Here is a 21143-nt window from a genome sequence, read left to right as displayed (position 1 = left end):
CATTTTAAGATATCTCTAAATGTTTTTTGAGATATCTTTTAAATACTTTTCAGATATCTCTAATGATTTTTCTCTGAGATATCTCTACACATGCGCCCTCCCCAAGCCTTGTTCAACCACAGGGTCCTTCACCCTGTCTTGGACCGGAACTGCCTACTCGAGTGTCCTATGTCAGTGTTTGAAATCTCTCACGTGGTGGAAACAGCTAGCTCATATGTGCTTGGGCACAGTTCTGGGCAGTTCATGAGGAGAGAGGTGGTGACCACAGTCTCTTCCAACCAAGGTTGTGGCGCTGCCTGGAAGTGTCGGGTTGCAGGCGGTTGAAAACCCCCACGGGAGTGTCTCCACTAAATGCTTTGGAGCTCTGGACAGTTCATCTGGTCCTGCATCAATATTCCAGGGAGATACAAGGGAGATGGGTGTTGATCTGCAGACAACACCACACTGGTGGCTATCAACCACCATGGTGGTCTCTAGTATCCCGGTCTCAATCATGTTGCCCATAAGCTTTTTGCTATGGACTCATGAACCACCTGTTTTAAGTAAGAGCAGTTCACCTGCCAGGGGTGAGGAACTGGGAGGCTAACCTTTTCTCGAGAGGTGGCCCCCACAGTTCAGTATGGCACTTCACCTGGGGGTTGTGAACCTCAACTGAGAGAAGTTTGGGTGCACGAAGATACATCTCTTTGCAACCCAGGAGTCGACCCATTGTCTCCACTGGTATTGCATAATGGAGAGTGGCAACCACTCGGCATAGACGCACTGGCCCACAGATGGCCCAAGACTCTGCTTTGTACTTTTCCAGTGTTAGTGCATACTTTTGAAGGGTTCTCAGAGGTCAAGACCCCATAGAAAGGACCTTGTCCCTTGATGGTAACTCAATGTAGTGCTGGACGCACAAGACTGCCATTCAAGCTCCTTCATTCAGCAATGATGAAATTCCTGTCCTTAGAGACAGCTTTACTGCTTGCTTTTACGTATACAAGCATTCTCCACGGCAAAATCCTGTTTGTTTTTTTGCGGCGGCAAGAACAAAGGTTACTCTCCACACAAATCCTGCTTTTCTCCCTAAAGCATTTCTGCTTTCCATATCAACCAGTCAGTGGAATTGGATGACTTCCGTCTATCTCCTTTCCAGTCTGACACAGAGAGTTGGTGGCAATCCAAGCAATTGTTTACTTGCTTTGGGTCTAAGTTGCACGGACAAGCCCTGTCTAAACAGCGGCTGTCGAGGTGGATTGTAGACACGGTCAGGATTGTATATGATCTATCCAACCTGCCCCCACCAGAAAAGATCACTGGTCACTCCACAAGAGGCCTTGCAACCTCCTGAGTGTTATTCCAGGGTGCATCTGTCACAGATATTTGTAACACTGCAGTATGGGCCACACCTCATACTTTTGCCCGGTTCTATTGACTGAATGTCATACAGTGCCTTGCGAAAGTATTCGGCCCCCTTGAACTTTGCGACCTTTTGCCACATTTCAGGCTTCAAACATAAAGATATGAAACTGTAATTTTTTGTGAAGAATCAACAAGAAGTGGGACACAATCATGAAGTGGAACGAAATTTATTGGATATTTCAAACTTTAACAAATAAAAAACTGAAAAATTGGGCGTGCAAAATTATTCAGCCCCTTTACTTTCAGTGCAGCAAACTCTCTCCAGAAGTTCAGTGAGGATCTCTGAATGATCCAATGTTGACCTAAATGACTAATGATGATAAATAGAATCCACCTGTGTGTAATCAAGTCTCCGTATAAATGCACCTGCACTGTGATAGTCTCAGAGGTCCGTTTAAAGCGCAGAGAGCATCATGAAGAACAAGGAACACACCAGGCAGGTCCGAGATACTGTTGTGGAGAAGTTTAAAGCCGGATTTGGATACAAAAAGATTTCCCAAGCTTTAAACATCCCAAGGAGCACTGTGCAAGCGATAATATTGAAATGGAAGGAGTATCAGACCACTGCAAATCTACCAAGACCTGGCCGTCCCTCTAAACTTTCAGCTCATACAAGGAGAAGACTGATCAGAGATGCAGCCAAGAGGCCCATGATCACTCTGGATGAACTGCAGAGATCTACAGCTGAGGTGGGAGACTCTGTCCATAGGACAACAATCAGTCGTATACTGCACAAATCTGGCCTTTATGGAAGAGTGGCAAGAAGAAAGCCATTTCTTAAAGATATCCATAAAAAGTGTCGTTTACAGTTTGCCACAAGCCACCTGGGAGACACACCAAACATGTGGAAGAAGGTGCTCTGGTCAGATGAAACCAAAATCGAACTTTTTGGCAACAATGCAAAACGTTATGTTTGGCGTAAAAGCAAAACAGCTCATCACCCTGAACACACCATCCCCACTGTCAAACATGGTGGTGGCAGCATCATGGTTTGGGTCTGCTTTTCTTCAGCAGGGACAGGGAAGATGGTTAAAATTGATGGGAAGATGGATGGAGCCAAATACAGGACCATTCTGGAAGAAAACCTGATGGAGTCTGCAAAAGACCTGAGACTGGGACGGAGATTTGTCTTCCAACAAGACAATGATCCAAAACATAAAGCAAAATCTACAATGGAATGGTTCACAAATAAACATATCCAGGTGTTAGAATGGCCAAGTCAAAGTCCAGACCTGAATCCAACCGAGAATCTGTGGAAAGAACTGAAAACTGCTGTTCACAAATGCTCTCCATCCAACCTCACTGAGCTCGAGCTGTTTTGCAAGGAGGAATGGGCAAAAATTTCAGTCTCTCGATGTGCAAAACTGATAGAGACATACCCCAAGCGACTTACAGCTGTAATCGCAGCAAAAGGTGGCGCTACAAAGTATTAACTTAAGGGGGCTGAATAATTTTGCACACACAATTTTTCAGTTTTTTATTTGTTAAAAAAGTTTGAAATATCCAATAAATTTCGTTCCACTTCATGATTGTGTCCCACTTGTTGTTGATTCTTCACAAAAAATTACAGTTTCATATTTTTATGTTTGAAGCCTGAAATGTGGCAAAAGGTCGCAAAGTTCAAGGGGGCCGAATACTTTCGCAAGGCACTGTAGATCAGTAGAACCTTGGTTTTGGGACCAGAGTGTTAAGAGCAGCCACTCATTCTGCATTTTAACACATCTTTATTATGACTTACTTTAAGTCCTGGGGTAGTTAGCCATACACCCTTTTGGACTTGGTTACTCAGTGTAACCTTGCAGCATGTACACTGACCGAGGGTTTGCCTTCACTGTACTGTGGACTATATGACATTGACCCTTATTGGTCTTCGGCCAGAATGCTAAAGGCAGTTTATCTTCCTTTTTAGCACATCTACAAGTCCTTTACTTGCGACAGTTTGGGTATTGTATCCCATTATGTAATGGTTACATTTTGTACTTTATCACATCCCTGGTTCCTTGAAATATAAATGTAACCATTACCCTTCAAGGTTGCTGCGTTCACTTCAACGCAGCAGGTCTGAAGAGAAAATGGGGCTGAGCCTTGTGCGTCACTCATATTTATCTCCTGGGGGCGGGGATGATGTCGGACGCATACAGGGCTCTTAAAAGAGCAGCTTTGATGCAAGTGCTCAGGTAATTCAGTCTATAAGAGATATATCCCATTAGGTAATTGTTACATTTCTATTTCAGGGAACCAGGGTTATGATAATAATCTAAAGTTTTCCCGCCGTCTATTCGGCTGTCTGATGTCATAATTTACTTGGCCAATTTACTGAACTAATTCAAAGGGCCCTTGCCATTTTGCAAACAGTTTACTTTCTGAAGAGGGAAGTAATAATAGCACTCAATCCCCTGGTTGAATTGTTCAAATGCAAGCATTTTGATTGTAATGCTGCTGCGCTGCTTTTAAATTTGGCTAACCAATTCCAGGTGGCCACGCAAGTTTAGAATATATTTAACAATATTTTACACTTTGGTTTGATTTGCTTCCCACCCTTTTTTTTAACCAAATCGAGAATACCTCTGGGCTGTCACCCATACAATAACTCAAACGGGGAAAAGCCTTAGAGGATTGTGGTTAGGGTTAAGGTTAGGGTTAGAAAAGCCTGTAGAGGATTGTGGTACCTGTTGTATGGCAAACAGAAGTTAGGGAAGCATTTTAACCCAAATGTTCATATCTTTTTCAACAAAGCAGCGTAACATTTGTTTTAGTGTCCCATTAAAATGCTCAAAACCAGACCATCAGACTGTGGATGGTAAACTGATGTTCCCCTGGTCAGTAAGAATCTCTCTAGGGATTCCTACCCGAGAAAACAGCTCGGCCACTGATTGTGCATTGATGTTTCGCATAGGGATGGCTTCGGGGTATCAGGTGGCACAGTCCACTATTACCAAAATAAACCGATATCCCGAATCGGTGCCATCCAAAGGGCCAACAATATCTTCCCCAATGCGATCAAGCGGGGTAGACGCAAGTGGCAGTGGTACCAGGGGTGCCGGTCTAACACTTTTAGGGGCTGTCAATTGGCATATCGAACATGATGCCACACTCAGTATATCTCGAAAAATGCCTTGCCAATAAAGTCTGACCAGGACTCTTTCCTCCATCTTTTCTAGGCCAAGGTGCCCCACAAAAGGGATGTCATGGGCTAGCCTGAGCACCTCAGTTCGAAAAGGCTTTGGCAATAACAGCCGCTGCACAATGTGCCCTGTCCTGGAGGTCCATGACACTCTGTACAGCATCTTGTTGTGTTGGTCAAAATACAGATATGTAATGGGGGCTGAAAGTTGAACTCACTTCAGACTGAAGGGAAAAATTTGCCAATGGTTTTCTCCTTAACTGTCTGGGTTTGGTGGGGTTACACACACTTTTGAATTGCCAATTATTAAAAGAATGTCCAGTCCCGCCCCAGAACCATGGGGTAAGGCAGTCTTTTTGCAACTGCGATGATTATGTCCGCAGTACGGGTTTGAACACAAACCTTAACTTTAGTGGTAGGATATGACCGACCGGGTGTCTCCATGGATACAGGAGATTGTCACTGCACTCAGTGGCTGCCAAGTCAAACCCTGTGAACAGGATGATGTCACTCGTCAGGCTGTATTTAACCAGGAAGAGACTCAAACACACGAAAGCTGCAGGTTTAAGCACTCTTTTGCGCAATTTAATAATAAACAAATAACCAAAACAGAACATACAGGCACAAGGGCCAAACAAACAGTTTAAACAAAACAGAATATATATATATATATATATATATATATATATATATATATATATATATATATATATATATTTTATATATATAAGTATATATTTTAAAATACTGCAGTTTTAGACCGAGCCACCGATTTTTACACACACAATACATGGCTTTGCAAAAACTCCCCTAAACCCCAACAATATTTCTCTATGTACAGACTCATAATATTTAAACCTCACAGCACACAAAACCCTCACCTTCACCAACATTAATTCTCACCATTATTTCTCACTCACCTGTGGCTGGAGCCTTAATTAATCATTTAAACATTTATTCAATTAACGGCTCCAGCCACATTCCTGCATGTATTTGCAGGGAGGATTTTAACTCCCTCCCTGCTACCCAATACTCTCCACACTAATGCTCTGACCTCCACTAATAATAATAACAATAATACACAATACATTTAAATAATAATACAAAAAAATAAAAAATGATACAAAATAAAACACAGGGGCAGAGTGTACCCTGTCACACCCCCCAAAGAGTGAGGTTCAAATTAAAGTCTGTCTACACCCTAAACTAAAGCGTGGCTGCTCCGTTGTCCCACCTGTATCAAGGTAAGGATCTCTCCAACATACACCTCCGTTGGTATTGGGGCGGCAGATATGCAGGGGAAACATTTTTGTCCCGTCTCCCTTTTGGGGCCGGGTCAAGGTCACCTCTCACCCAGTGAGGGGCCAACCTAGTGGTTCACTGAGGGGTCCTCCAGTTTCCCTCTTTGTGTTTTACCTTGAACCTGAGGTGTTTCTATCCTGAAGCTTCTGTAGGATCGTTAGGACAGGAAAGCAGGTGAGTAGCCCGAGCAGCAGCCTCCATGTCTTGGTCCGCCTCAGCTAATTTCACAGCCTCTTCCAGGGACTGTGGCTGGTGTCGACGGACCCATTCCCGCACTACAACCAGTAGCACTTGTAAGAGTTGTTCCATACTCAGTAATAGTTCCCTCAGGTAGTGTATGCTCGGAAATGCAAGCGGTATGACTCAGGTTATACCCAGCTGATGTAATGTTGCTGATTTTACCTGGTCGTAATCCTGAGCAGCTGAACTGTCCAATGCTCAGTAAGCAGCCTGGGCTTCTCCAATAAGACAGAGAGCAATTGTAATAGCCTAGTTTTATTTTGGGCACCTGGCTGTCTCCGCCATATGTTTGAACATCACCAGGTACACTTCAGGATAATTCTGGGTAAACTTGCGAGAAGAAATTAGCTCACTGCAGCTGTCTTTATGTCTCTTGAGCATCCCATCTTTGCTTCTTCTCCAAGGGAAACCGGTCCATATCCATCTTCACCGCAAGGCGGCGCCGGTTAATAAAACAATAAAACACACAAAGTCCAGGTTTTTGGAGAAACAAACATTTGGCACTTTATGTAGATTTGTTATGATATTTACAATATTTACAGTGAACAATACTGGTTCCAGTGGGAGAGAGATACAGCACACGGGGTTGACATGCACAAACGTGTTGCATTGAAGAAAACAGTCCCGTGCCGCACAGACTTCTATCTGGATCCCGTCATACAACAAGTCCTTATTTCATAGTTCTTGGTCAGAAGGTTTCCCCCTTATACCAGTCTGTCATCAGGTGTAAGTGGTGCAGTGAATGAAAGGAATGTCCAGGCAGTATTTCTACCAAAAGCAGTCAGTGTATTTTAAATATAACAAAAAGCAATCCACCCCTTTACCAACAATGGTATTGGGGGGGTACATGGCGGGCTTGCAAACTCAAAACAAATAAAATGGACTTTGTGCGTCATCCGTGCATGGCAGTGTGCGTGCTCAGGTCCTGGGAAGCGTGGTGCCAGTGAGTGTGGTGCTGTGCAGGGAAGTGCTGTTGTGACTGCTGGTGGTAGACCTAGCTGTGTGGGCTCACTCCTCTTCTGCAATGAAAAACACAAACCACAAAAAACAAAAAGATAAACAGTACAGGCTCCGGCCGTCTGTCTGTACACGTCAGCGCAAGGTGGCGTACTGACGTAGCTGCTTCCCCTTTGTGCCAACAAAGTCCTCCCTGCAATCAACCCGTCACCATGGTTTCTCCAATAGAGGGCCGTCCCGCAGCTGATTGCAGTAGAGTCTTTCCGGGTACGTGCAACTATGCGCTCCCCCTAATATGGTTTCCGCCTACCGTCAAGGCGGTCCATCTAGGAGGCAGCATACCACCGTCCTTACACAGCACCCTTTCTGGTCGGGAGGGAGATTTACAACATTGATCCTTTCTCTTTATCACACAGTCACAGAGTCCTAGTCACAGAGACAGTAGCAAAGAGTGAGTTACACAATTGTATGCTGTTTGTTGTGACGGTTCTACTCACGATCTCTCTCCTCTCACTTCCCCAGCCAGACTGACTTCTCTCACATACACAGTTCCCTATATACTCTAGGACCCTCTCTATCAATCTCACAACAGCCAACCACTTAATAATTGACAGATTGTTAACTGGAGGCTTGATAGTTTGGACCCTGAAGCACCTGTATGTGTCCTCATCAAGATGGCCACTGAAACCCAACACTCTTCCTACTGCCGGCTCCTTCCTGGTGAGGATTGAGAAATGAGCCTCACTAGCACCTCCGTCTGCCAGAAGGCCAAACTTCACCCCCATATTTATTCTACCCCCTGCCACAGAAGCTCTTTACAAAGCACAGATATTTTTTTCATCCCTTACACTTTTGTTAACTTCATATTTGGTGATCAGATAGCTGATTGCTTTAAGCTTGAATTTTCTCTCCCTTAGCATTAAGATGCAATTCACTATACACCAGCCTTAAGCCCGGGACAGACAGTCAGGCGTGGCGCGGCACGCAAGGCATTTTGCCGCCTGTATTGCTGCCATTGCTTTAATATTGTGTTGGACAGATCAGCATGGGACGATACCGCTAGTCCCGCCGGTACCGCTCAAATCCAGGCTGTTTTTTTTCTGACTGTCACGCGGTAGTGTCAGTGGATTAACCAATCACAGCCAAGTGCTGACAACATGTGCTTGCCTGGAAAAATCATGAAGGAAACTGTCAGCAACGCATTGTATGTTTCTTTGTAAGTTGATCACTCATTTCATATATCTGCATATAGATGACAGAAAAACAACTTTAATAAACAAACCAGTGTTTTTTTTTTAGTAGATTATATGCAGGGCATTACAGCTATGGGCAAATGTTTTGCATCACACCCTATAGAATTAATAATGTTAATAACGTTAACATATTGAATTACATTTCGCTGTGTAAATTGAAAAATGTGACATTTCGAAACCTAAAATGAAATACTGTACTAGTATTGTAGTTTCCGGTAGACTCTTGCAATATCATTTTGTAGTTTCTTTGAATGCATGATGTTAAATATCGAAATTATGATAATGTATGTATTTATTTATTTATTATGTCTGCATCCTAATATTCTACAAGGTGATGCAAAACTTTTGGCCATATATGTAAATGATATTCGATTACAGAGCCTGTGTGTGGTACTGACAACTACTGTACTGTACCATTCCATTTTTCTACAATATTGTAAGAAAAGTCAGTTGCATAGTCCATACTGCTCATGTGTGCCCGGGTGCAGACTAGCGGTATCGCACTGTGAAAATGCCCAGCAGTGCCATGCCACACCTGTCTGTCCCGGGCTTTAAAGAGTAAGTAGCGGGGTTTCGAAAATATAGCGTTATATGTCCCCATGTGTTGCTACAACTATTTAAGTAATGTACCTGTATTTTTTCTTTTCATATGTTAACATCCTGACAACTGTTTCAAAGCTGTTTTCAAAATGTCCGTATCACACTATATTTTTCAGGACCCCACTACTTACTCTTTAAGTAGCATCTAACATGGGTACCTACCAGTGCTGCCCAAAGAAATGTTCGGGCCCAGGATAAGTTTTAAGTCAGCTCCCCCACCGCCCCGCCTCGCCTGCCTGGGCCTGTGCTAAAATTCAACCTGCTGTTATTGCTGTTGCTAAAATGCAGTGGCTCCTAATATAAATAAAACAAAAACTTGTCAGAGTATAAGTATTGTGATTTATTATTTATGTTTACCAGCGTATTTATACTTTAAACAAATGTAGAGAGATTGTGTTTCACTGATAGTATTCAATTATACAGTGAGTTAAAAACTACAAAGGTCATGAGCAGTGCAGAGCACTGAGCAGAGCTCTCCATAGGCAGAGTTGCCAGACCCTAATATCCGAGTGGAAATCGAAATCACGCATGATAATTTTGAAGGTTACAGTCAGACTGTAACCTTTGAGCTGCTAAACAAAAATTAAATATTTATGTACAGTGGTTTAAGAGAATATATATTACACTAAAAAAAAAAATCAAGATCATTATTTTCTTTTACTTTCATTTTTTTTTCATTTGAGTTGTCCTGCGTTTCCCCTATGACCCTTACGACTACAGCTATAGACTATTGAGGTAATAACACACCACAAAGTGCATGTTCTTAGTGTAATGTATAGATGCATTAGGTGTGTTATGCTTACAAAATGTAATTGTAAAAACTAAATATGAAATGCAAGAAACAGCAGAGACTAGAACCCACTACACATATGTTCTGAAATACAATACAAGTCTTTTATAAAATAAGTTGTCCTAAATTGTGATACTGATTTAGATCTGGTTTAAAACGGCAAAAAAGAAACCGCCTTTAAGTTAGATCTGTTTGTGACAAATTTAATTTGACAGTTATTTGAAGCATCACCAGAAAATTCCTTTAGCTAAAACCTGCCTCCATTTACAAAACCTGATATATAAAATTGCAATTAACAGTAGTATTCTTGTATTACAAAAAAATGTTAAATTCAGCGTTTAATGTAAGGAGCATACTAGTAGTGTTGACCCTCCATTAATCAGGCAGTATAATCTTATATGAATCCACCCCTCTGCCTGTGTTTATAGTCTAGTGATCCCAAAGGATCACTATTACAATGATGAAGGACAATGTAGGAAACCATTGACTACCCAAGTACAGACGTGCTCAAATTTGTTGGTACCCCTCCACAAAAAACGAAGAATGCACAATTTTCTCTGAAATAATTTGAAACTGACAAAAGTAATTGGCATCCACCATTGTTTATTCCATATTTAATAGAAATCAGACTTTGCTTTTGATTTTTTATTCAACATAATATTGTACATAATAAAACAAATGAAAATGGCATGGACAAAAATGATGGGACCGCTAACCTAATATTTTGTTGCACAACCTTTAGAGGCAATCACTGCAATCAAACATTTTCTGTAGCTCTCATTGAGACTTCTGCACCTGTTAACAGGTAGTTTGGCCCACTCTTCCTGAGCAAACTGCTCCAGCTGTCTCAGGTTTGATGGGTGCCTTCTCCAGACTGCAAGTTTCAGCTCTTTCCATAGATGTTCGATAGGATTCAGATCAGGACTCATAGAAGGCCACTTCAGAATAGTCCACTGTTTTGTTCTTATCCATTCTTGGGTGCTTTTAGCTGTCTGTTTTGGGTCATTATCCTGTTGGAGGACCCATGACCTGCGACTGAGACAGAGCTTTCTGACACTGGGCAGTACGTTTCGCTCCAGAATGCCTTGATAGTCTTGAGATTTCATTATGCCCTGCACAGATTCAAGGCACCCTGTGCCAGGCGCAGCAAAGCAGCCCCAAAACATAACCGAGCCTCCTCCATGTTTCACTGTAGGTATGGTGTTCTTTTCTTTGAAAGCTTCATTTTTTCGTCTGTGAACATAGAGCTGATGTGACTTGCCAAAAAGCTCCAGTTTTGACTCATCTGTCCAAAGGACATTCTCCCAGAAGGATTGTGGCTTGTCATATGCATTTTAGCAAATTCCAGTCTGGCTTTTTTATGTTTTTCTGTCAAAAGTGGAGTCCTCCTGGGTCTTCTTCCATGGAGCCCACTTTCGCTCAAAAAGCGACGGATGGTGCGATCAGAAACTGATGTACCTTCACCTTGGAGTTCAGCTTGTATCTCTTTGGCAGTTATCCTTGGTTCTTTTTCTACCATTCGCACTATCCTTCTGTTCAATCTGGGGTCGATTTTCCTCTTGCGGCCGCGCCCAGGGAGGTTGGCTACAGTTCCATGGACCTTAAACTTCTTAATAATATTTGCAACTGTTGTCACAGGAACATCAAGCTGCTTGGAGATGGTCTTGTAGCCTTTACCTTTACCATGCTTGTCTATTATTTTCTTTCTGATCTCCTCAGACAACTCTCTCCTTTGCTTTCTCTGGTCCATGTTCAGTGTGGTGCACACAATGATACCAAACAGCACAGTGACTACTTTTCTCCATTTAAATAGGCTGAATGACTGATTACAAGATTGGAGACATGTGTGATACTAATTAAAGAAACTAATTAGTTTGAAATATCACTATAATCCAATTATTTATTATCTTTTCTAAGGGGTACCAACAAATTTGTCCAGGCCATTTTAGAATATCTTTGTAGAATAAGCAATAATTCATCTCTTTTCCCAGCTTCTTTGCTTTATTCTATGACATACCAAAGGCATGCAAGTATACATGATAAAATAGCTTTTAATTTCATCACTTTTCAGGAGGAATGAAGCATTATTTCAATGAGCTGTAAGGGTACCAACAAATTTGAGCACGTCTGTATTTCCAAATGTTTGTTCTGTTCAGGTCTGCTTTCCTGAATTAGTTCAGCTTCTTTTATTTTAATTTCTTAATTAGCCATTCATTCATGACAGAGTTCCAACAGGCAGAGTGCGATTAAATTATTAAATGAACTGCATCTTCTCTTCTAAATCTTCTAAACTATACTGATGGTAAAGTTGGAGTTATTTATCAGTCAAAATCCAAAAAAGTTGCACCTGGTACTACCTCAGATTTATAACCAGATCCATTCTCAGGGTCATAAATTGGATTGTGTTCAAATTTGAGGAGTGAGTGTTCAAAAGTAATGGAATTGTGCCTGAACTTACAAAAATGAATCTGTTAAAATGAAAATAACTGACATGCTTGTTAAATAAATAAATACATATCAATAACCATTACACGTTGCACAACGATGGACCCTACAGTAGCTCTAATTGTTTTTTATGCATCTTTCTTGTAATTTATTCATTCGTATTTATTTGATTAAAATCAGAATGTAACTTTTCTAAAGCACTTGTAACTTTTTTCAAATATGTTTATCAAGGCAAATTAATGGTGTACCTGCCACACAACAAATAATGCTAGACCAGTGAAGCACAATGTTGCAAACTTCACCTACACCAATTTTTTTAAATACAGTTTACTCAGAGATAAACAACAGGAATATGGGTCTGGAAGGCAAATATTTGGAAAAGTGTCTTCTCATAACAGGATGTTTTGTAGCTGTCTGGTGTAGAATATTTTGATAAACATTTCTCTTTCAATGAAATACAATATTAACTGATTTTTTTTATTTGTTTGTCTGTTTAGCTGGAACAAACTTTCAATTATTTCGAAATACAAGGAATCAATTGCAGTAAACCTGGACATGTAAGTAAATTGTATAGTTTTTTTTTTTTTTTTTAAATAATGCTTAAGCAAGCCAGCTTTTATTTGTGCAGTAACTCTAATATAAAGCAGTTTGAGAAAAAATCCATTAGTGAATTTATGGTACATTATTACATCCCTCAACCAGAGAGACATTTTGGGAATCTTTACTAATGTCATTTGGTTTTCAAGAAATGTTGGGGTGTATTCAGTACTGCCGTCCTCTCATCACTATCTGTCTTTTTACATATTTTTGAAGAAAATCACTTGCAATGTTAGTTTGATTTTCATAATCTTGGTACACAAGTGTATATTATCGCATTCGCTGTATTAAGATAATATAAGATCAATTGACTACATTCCCTTCATTTTTATTTTTATTTTTAACTAAGATATAAGGTTGTAATTATAGTATTTTTCACCCTAGCAGCAAAAGTGAAGGCTCTCACACACATGCAACTGTTAAGATGGAAGTCTTTAAAATGCCATACCATGACTGTATTTAGTTAAACATATCAGCTGTTGTGTTTGAGCTATTTAGTGCCTTTATCCTATTGTGCTAATGATGAGAGGCCTTGTTAATAAAAAACTGTATATTTATATACACTAAGCATAACCCTCAAAACTGTATAAACCACACATTAGAAATCATCTTTCTTATGATGAAATCTTTTATCAGTTGTGAAAGCGATCAGGATTTGACTACACTGTTTTTGAGCATGATACCGGTCTATACAGTAGGGCCCCATTTTAAACCTCAAAATTGCTCTTCTATTGGCAGTAATAAGCATGTTTGACAGTGTTAGAAAGAAAATGTAACATGTTGATAAATACAGTTACCTTTCAAGTACGAAATGTAACCATTACCGAATGGGTATTTACCTCCTAAAGACATAAAACCTGAAAATTGTATTCCAAAGCTGCTCAGCGAGCCTGTGACGCAGTCATGGCCCCACCCCCGAGGGCACAAAACGACTGCACTCATAGATCTCAGCGCCATTTTTCCTTTCAAAACTGACCTGATCGGAGAGCCTTGTTCAGATAAGTACATTGTTTCTTCTATCTGTATATTTTTCTCATTTACTGTGTTTTTACACAAATTAGATGTGATATTTGAACTAATCGCTGTAATAGGTTTTAATAATTACGCATAGTGTGTACACTACAGGCTGTTGCTTGTTGTGTCCTGCTGTGGCCTTGTGCCCCGAGTCGCTCCTTCCCAGGGATCCAGCAACAGAAGTCGGCTGACTTTGTGCTCTTCCTCCAGGCTGCATAGCTCCAGCTGAAGCTTATTTTATTTCTCGTTTTTGCTTTTTAGCAGCATAGTATTTTCTCTTTGTGTGTGTTCTGTTTTTTACAGATACTATGCGCAGGCCTCTCAGCAACGTGGTGCTAAGCACACATGCAGCAAGAGCAGCTGCTGTGCTCAGCAGCACTGCGCAGGACCGAGATACTTGCTTTGGTTGCTGTTGCTTGCAATTCAACCACAGTATCTTGATGCAGTTTTGGTGACAGCTTTTAGCATCACCATTGCAAATGCTGTTAGTTCATTCTAACAAGCAGGCTTACCTCAGTCTCGTGTGTGGTACTGACTGAATGGTTTTGCCAGTGGCTTTTACAGGTGGCCACCTGTACGTTGCCATCCTTATAACGACCCAGTGCTAAAGTCACCAAATCAGTACTGAACCGGTACAGACCTGAACCGGTACGGAACAGACCCGTTTACTGACGTGGTTCTGACCCGTTACCATACCTGTATCGACCTGATGATAAAGTCACCGAACCGACCTGGTACCTCCCAGGTACCGACCCGGTTCCAGCCCGCTATCGACCGACGCTCAGGTCAACGCTCCGGTACCAAACCGATCCCGCTCGGGTCTTGACACGCCCGGTTGATAAGCAGATCCCTGTGAGGCATGTAAGGCTTGTTTGTCTATTGAGGACAAGCATGGTAGGTGCTCCTACTGCCTGGGGCCAGAGCACGCCAAGGAGGCACTGGCTTTCCCCCATCGCCCTCCATAGAGAGGTGGCTGCGTCCTCACCCCATGGCTCTGTGCTAAGGGAGAGAGGATGACACACCTGGGAAAGCAGTCTTCATCCTTCCCTGTGGAAGAGGAAGAAAAGTCGCCGTTCAAGGCGATCAGCAGACTTGGAGCAGATGGAATGGCTCTGGGCAGCTGTTCCCCACCAAGGAACCATTCTCACTGAATTACTGCGGGAACGTTCGGCACCGCCTACCCCCTTGGGGCCCCGAGTGCTGATTGTCCACAGGAAGACATACTGTCCATCACCGCCTCTGAGGAGATGGGCGAAAAGGTGCTGGCCTCCCCGTCTGAGGACATAGAGTCCGACAGCCAGACCACTGCTGTTAAGCTCTCCATCGACCAAGCTTATACCGCTACTCAAAAGGGCCACTGCAATCTTGCAAGTGTCCTGGCCTACAGCAGAGGAAACAAGGCAGTCGATTTTCCACAATGAGCCTACCACCTCTCCCATATCCACCCCAGTCCACCCAGATTTTCTCTTGAGATCCAGTCTTTTTGGGACTATCGGCACCAGCTCATGACTCTGTTTCCCGGTCGATGAACACCCTATATAAGGTGCATGATGCGGAGAAGCTAATTTTTATAACTATCCAAGAACGCTGTCTGCCCTGCAAGCAGTGTTGGGTCTCTGAGGTGATCATCAAGAAAGCCTATTCAGCTAGTGCGTTCGCCACATGGCAAGGGAACTACAACTGCATCCAGGTAGACTACCAGTCGCATTTTCTGCGTTCCCTCTCTGAGAACCACAGGCCTTCACCACAACAGCTGGATGAGCTGGGTCTAGTTTACAAAAACCTGTTTCGTGTGTCCAGACTCAACGGACAGGCTATAGGTAGAAACCTGGCTGCGCTGTTAGCTGCATGTAGGCAGCTTTGGCTTTCCCAGGCACGCGTGCCTGATGGGGACAAAGCATGGCTGTTGGACACTCCAGGGCATACGTTTGGTCCCGCAGTGGAGGAGATGCTGCAGCGCTCTCACCGCAAGCGGGAATTAACAAAGCTTGTTCGCCTGCTTCCCAAGTGACCACCTTCAGTACATAAACTAGCGGCAAACTGGCGCCCTAGACCCCAGCAGCCTCAAAGACCGGCACACCCAGTTGCGCCTACTGCCAGAGTTAATGTTCAGAACCAGCCTGCAACTGCTCGCTGTGGAGGCCATAATAGGTTCCGCCGCCCTGTGCAAAGACAAAAGGTACTTCCTAGTGCCGAAGGCGGTTCAAGATGTTGACAATGCAATGGCGGTTGCAGTCAATCAGGCCAGGCAACTGGTTCACCACGATGGATTTCAAGGATGCCTATTTCCATATCCTCATAAAAGCAGTGCGCAGGAAGTACCTGCGGTTTGCCTTTCAGGGAACCACATACAAGTTCTGTGTTTGGCCTCTCTCTAACTCCACGTGCCTTCTCAAAGTGGCCCAGTTGAGACCAAGTCAGAGTACTCAACTATCTGGACAACTGGCTAATTGTCCCTAGTCTCCAGCTCAGGCAGAGACCCGCACGGAACTTGTCACCTGGCACCTTCAACGGTTGGGCCTTACAGTGAATTATGTGAAGAGCCAGCTCACACCTTTCCAGAGTGTGCTTGGTCTCCAGGTCCATGCTAGCCATTCTGTCGGAAGACAGAGCGCAGAGAACAACCGCCCGTTTGGAGCTCTTTCAGCTCAACAGAGCACTAACAGTATGACTTTACAGAAACTTCTGGGTCTGATGGCATTGGCTCTATGACCCATCTATTGGGTCTCCTGCTTATGCTCCCTCTGTAGGCCTGGTTCAGTTGCAGGGTCTTCCAGCCCACGTTGAACCGTGACTGCCTGTTGACAGTCTCACCTCTGTCTAAGGGCACTTTTTTAGCTGAAGCAGCTGGCCAATTTACATCTAGGCCTAGCATTGCGCAGTGACACAACAAGGGAAGTCGACACCACGGACACGTCCTGCCTGGGCTGGGGCGCTATGTGAAATGTGTGTAAGGTGTGTGGAATCCCCTATGGTAAGGTCTCCACATTAATGTTTTTAGAGCTGCAGGCAGGTTTAAGTGAGAAATGTGCTTGTACGCAACCACCAGGGCGACCTGCAGTCACCCAGTCTCGATCACGTGGCTCACCAGCTTTGCTGTGGGTGCATGAAAACCTCCTTTCGTTTCGGGCAGTTCATTTGCCGGGGAGATGAAATGGGCTGCAGACCCAATGGGCTGCAGTCCCTAGCAGTTCAGAGTGGAGGCTTCACCCCAAGGCAGTGAACTGAAATTGGTGTCTTTTAAAGTGGCTTCTTGCTGGCTATAACCACCACAAAGTGGGTGAGTGAGATGCAGGCATTCTCTATTACGAAAGCCTGTTTTTTTTTTGGTTTTTTTTTTAATATACAGAGGCCAGAACAAGGTCACGGTCCGTACCAATCCTTCTACAGGCTAAATATTGTGGATCCTCAAAACCCTGGTTTTGGAACTAGAGTGTTAAGGGTAGCTTTTCAGTCGACCCTTACAACACAGACATAGAGGTTAAAAATGTCCTTCAATATTTTTATGGTCGTTACGCAATCTTGCCCATGTGACAGCTTTTGTACACTCACCCATTCGATAATGGTTACATTTCGTACTTGAAAGGGAACGTTAGGTTATTATCATAACCCTGGTTCCCTGAAATAGAAATTTAACAGGATCGGTGAGCCGCTTTAGTATACAATTTTCAGGTTTTGGGTCTTGAGGAGGTATTTGGTAATGGTTGCATTTCTATTTCAGGGAATCAGGGTTATGATAATAACCTAATGTGTTTCTCTACCATGACATCATATGGTTTAATGAACTAACCCCACTGTATGCAATGGAGAGGTTCCACTTTTGAAAACCAACCGTTAACCTCTGCAAAATAAATACAATTTATTGAACCTAAGTGGTACTCTTGCTTGTGCCTACGAAACTGAGTATCGTATTGTAATTGAATTGTATTTGTTTAATGCAAATCATGGTCTGCCAGATCCTTCTGGTGACGGAAATACATTAACCCGCACCATCCATAATCTCCCATTGTGCACAGTCAATATCGCTTAAACTATTTAATGGTATGTAACAGAGTTTAAATAGCTAAAGTGAATGCTGTTTGCATCTTAAAAACTGTCCCCTGAGGGCCATCTTTGTATTGGAAAATTGGTAGAGTAAAGCTTATCAAATAAAGTTAATGACAAGGACACAATTTTTCTACAGCAGGTGGTCAAGTATCATAAATAGATATTCTTTGGAGTGATTACTGGTGTGAAGAGTTTTCTTTTTTCTATTTTTTCCAGACAAATAGCAGTAGTCACATATTTCGGAAATATAATTGTTATGCCCCCCACAAAAGGACTGTGTTTATTAGCTTATTAGCTCATTGCAGTAAATTTTGTTTGTGTTAAAAATAAAAAAAAATAAAAAATGCTGTAATCCACCCGACCCATCAGTATACAGGTAATGTTTACAGCTTAACTGTATACCTTTCAATCAGAGATACAGTATATACACCCAGCTTTTTACAGTGAACCCCAAACAGAATCTTCCTACCAGAAACGTTTACTGAAGGTTCTTGTACTGCTTTGAGCTGCAGTATATAATTAAGGAACATTGGTATGCCACAAGGTAAAAATGTAACTCCTGAATCAATATTTAAACAAAGGAGTTTCATTATTACTGAGTAATTATCACTGTTATACTTTTTTACAGTTATTTATTGATTTACCTTTACAGACTATTTTTGAGAGCAAGAGTCAAACGTCCCTGTGAAGCATTTAACCGGTATAAGCAGTGGTTTTGGAAGTGGTGTTAATTAGTGTCACCTTTTCCTCTTGAGTTTTAACAGAACAGCTGACCTCCATAGAAAACAATGGGAGAGCAGTGACTGGTTGTCAAATAAATAAAACGTAATCTCCTACATGTCTTCCTAACTTTAGAAAAACCTCATTTGGGTTCCAGCAAACAAACTGATCAATGGTACTAGGTAAGCAATAGTATAAACAGCTGTCATGAGAGCGGCCTTTCACAGTTCTGACAAGCACACCTAAATCCTGACATGAACACCCCCTTTCATGAAGTAGAAAGACTGCCGATTGTGCCAAATTATTCTTTTATTTGTTGCCAGCAATGAGCCATGAGGGGCTAGCCTCTTGATTTGTAACTTGTGATTTTCAATGTGTATTTCAGTTGGCAGTGGAATATGAGAGGGGGCTGGCCTCAATGAAATTGGCTTCGTCTGAAGATGTGAATGAAGTGGTAGCACACATCGGGAACTGTCTTCAAAGGATTTGTCCTGGTTTGTCTCCATTGTAGGTACTCCGAGTTTGGGAGAGAGATTTGTATGTATAATACAATTATTTGTACCTGTTTTTTTAAACATAAAGTTAGTTTATCAAGGACTTCACTCTCAATTGCAATGCGCTGTTCTAAAACTGTAAACAAAATAGTATTACAAAATACTAATACAGCTACGGCCAAAAGTTTTGCAACACCCTATAGAATTATCAAAGTTGAACGAAACATGCTGAATAATGTTACGTTAACATTATTAACATACCATTAAAAGAAAATATGAGGCAAAAGTACAGAATGTCACCTTTTATTTCTGGTGGTTTCAAGACATACATGTTTTACCAACTAAGAATAACATACTTTTAGAGTTCCATCCCCCCATTTTATGTGAGCATTATCTGCAAGAAATCCAACAAATTGTGTATTGGGGAAACTAAAAGGTGTTTAGCAGAGCGATTTGTAGAACACTTAAGAAGCATTTGCATTAACACCATTGCATTTCCAGTAGCCCGTCACTTCAACAGTGATGATCACACTGCTGAAGACATCACAGTCTGTGTGATCAATCAGTGCTTTGGAACAAATGTTGCTCAGAAACAAAAGGAACGAGAGTTTGTCTTCAAACTGGGAACTTTGGAACCTCTTAGAATGAACATTCTATTCTAATAAGCTTGACATCATCCACAGAATGTTTGTATAATTGCAATTCTCGAATAACAACAAGTTTACTGCACTGTGTTTACTTTTCTTTTTAAACAGCTGAAGAAGGGCTTTTGCCCAAAGCGTCCTGAAAAAATAAGATTTTTTAATCTTTTAAACTTTTTATGTACATCTTTTAAAAAAACGTTTTCTTTCATATGCCTATATATATATATATATATATATATATATATATATATATATATATATATATATATATAATATATATTTATTGTGATAGAACGAGGGGATTGGTGCGAAATGGGAGATACATTAGGGCAGTCTTGATGGCAAATTCTTGCTTCAGTCATACCGGAAGCAAGATGGCTGCCAAACAGGAAGTGACGATTGGCTTTGGTCATACCGGAAACAAGATGGCCGCCAAACCGGACGTGACCGGTTTTAATGCCACATCATCAAAAAGGGCGTTCCCAGGGAGATAAAAAGGGAGGTCCAGGCAAGTACCAGTGGTAAGAGTGGGGAAAGCGGTATGCTACAGGAAGTGAGTACTGGGATTGTTGGATTACTTGTTATTGACCTTGGATTGTTTGACTGCCTTCTTTGTGCTTGATACCTGGACTGTTTTGAAAGCCCTGGATTGTGTATGAACCTTTGCCTGTTTCACCGACTATTCTATGCTGGATGGACATGTAAATAAAGCACACACAGGATATTTCAGGTACTTAAAAAGGTAGAATAATTGATTACAAATCAATTATCAGGACGTTTCGGACTACAAGTCCTACATCGGCTGAATACAAAAATACAGTGCTTTAAGAAGTTGATAAAAAAACAAACAAGTAGTCTTTTAAACAAAATTTCTGAATGTTGATGATGATGATGATGATGATGACCTCAGAATAAAATGTTAATTCCAAATGGCTCCAAAGTGCCTAGTTTGAAAATAAGTTCACATTCATTTTGTTTCCTGACAGCATTAGTTCCATAGCATTGAAAAAATATATACAGGTAGTGGACAAAAAATGGAAACACCTGAGTAAATGAGGGACACCAAGTATATTGAAAGCAAGGGCTTCCACACAGGTGTGGCTCATGCGTTAATTAAGCAAATAACATCCCAGCATGCTTAGGGTCATGTATAAAAATGCTGGACAGGCCTGCTTGCCTATAATTATGGCTAGTATGGCTGCAAAAGGAGACCTCAGTGACTTTGAAAGAGGGGTGATTGTTGGGGTACGTTTGGCAGGAGCGTCATTGACTAAGAGAACTCAACTTGCTGATGTTTCACGAGCATCGGTGTCTAAGGTGATGTCGGCATGGAACTCTGAGGGAAAGCAACTGCAGATCAATTGACTGCAAATTTCAACCCGGGGCGCGAGCAGCCAGTTTCATCAAAAAGAGAGCAGGATACCATAGTGGCCCAATGCCTTATTAACTGACTTTACATTGGTGTTACCATTTTTTTGTCCACTACACTATATATATATATATATATATATA

At 41.8% G+C, this 21143-nt stretch overlaps 1 protein-coding gene across 5 annotated transcripts in view; it reads left to right on the top strand.

Annotated features, from left to right (window-relative positions):
* LOC117435749 (F-actin-uncapping protein LRRC16A) overlaps positions 1 to 21143 on the top strand; it is a 329028-nt gene that overhangs the window by 116156 nt on the left and 191729 nt on the right. For all 5 annotated transcript variants that reach the window (XM_059013484.1, XM_059013491.1, XM_059013480.1 and 2 more), the window contains exons 4-5: positions 12613 to 12672; positions 18879 to 19000. In XM_059013484.1, coding sequence (XP_058869467.1) covers positions 12613 to 12672; positions 18879 to 19000 — 182 coding nt within the window. The remainder of the gene's footprint in view (positions 1 to 12612; positions 12673 to 18878; positions 19001 to 21143) is intronic.

The sequence above is a fragment of the Acipenser ruthenus genome, chromosome 3, assembly GCF_902713425.1.
Source record: "Acipenser ruthenus chromosome 3, fAciRut3.2 maternal haplotype, whole genome shotgun sequence".
Lineage (NCBI taxonomy): Eukaryota > Metazoa > Chordata > Actinopteri > Acipenseriformes > Acipenseridae > Acipenser > Acipenser ruthenus.
The sequence above is the reverse complement of the archived record's forward strand: the minus strand, read 5'-3'. Positions and strand labels throughout refer to the sequence as shown.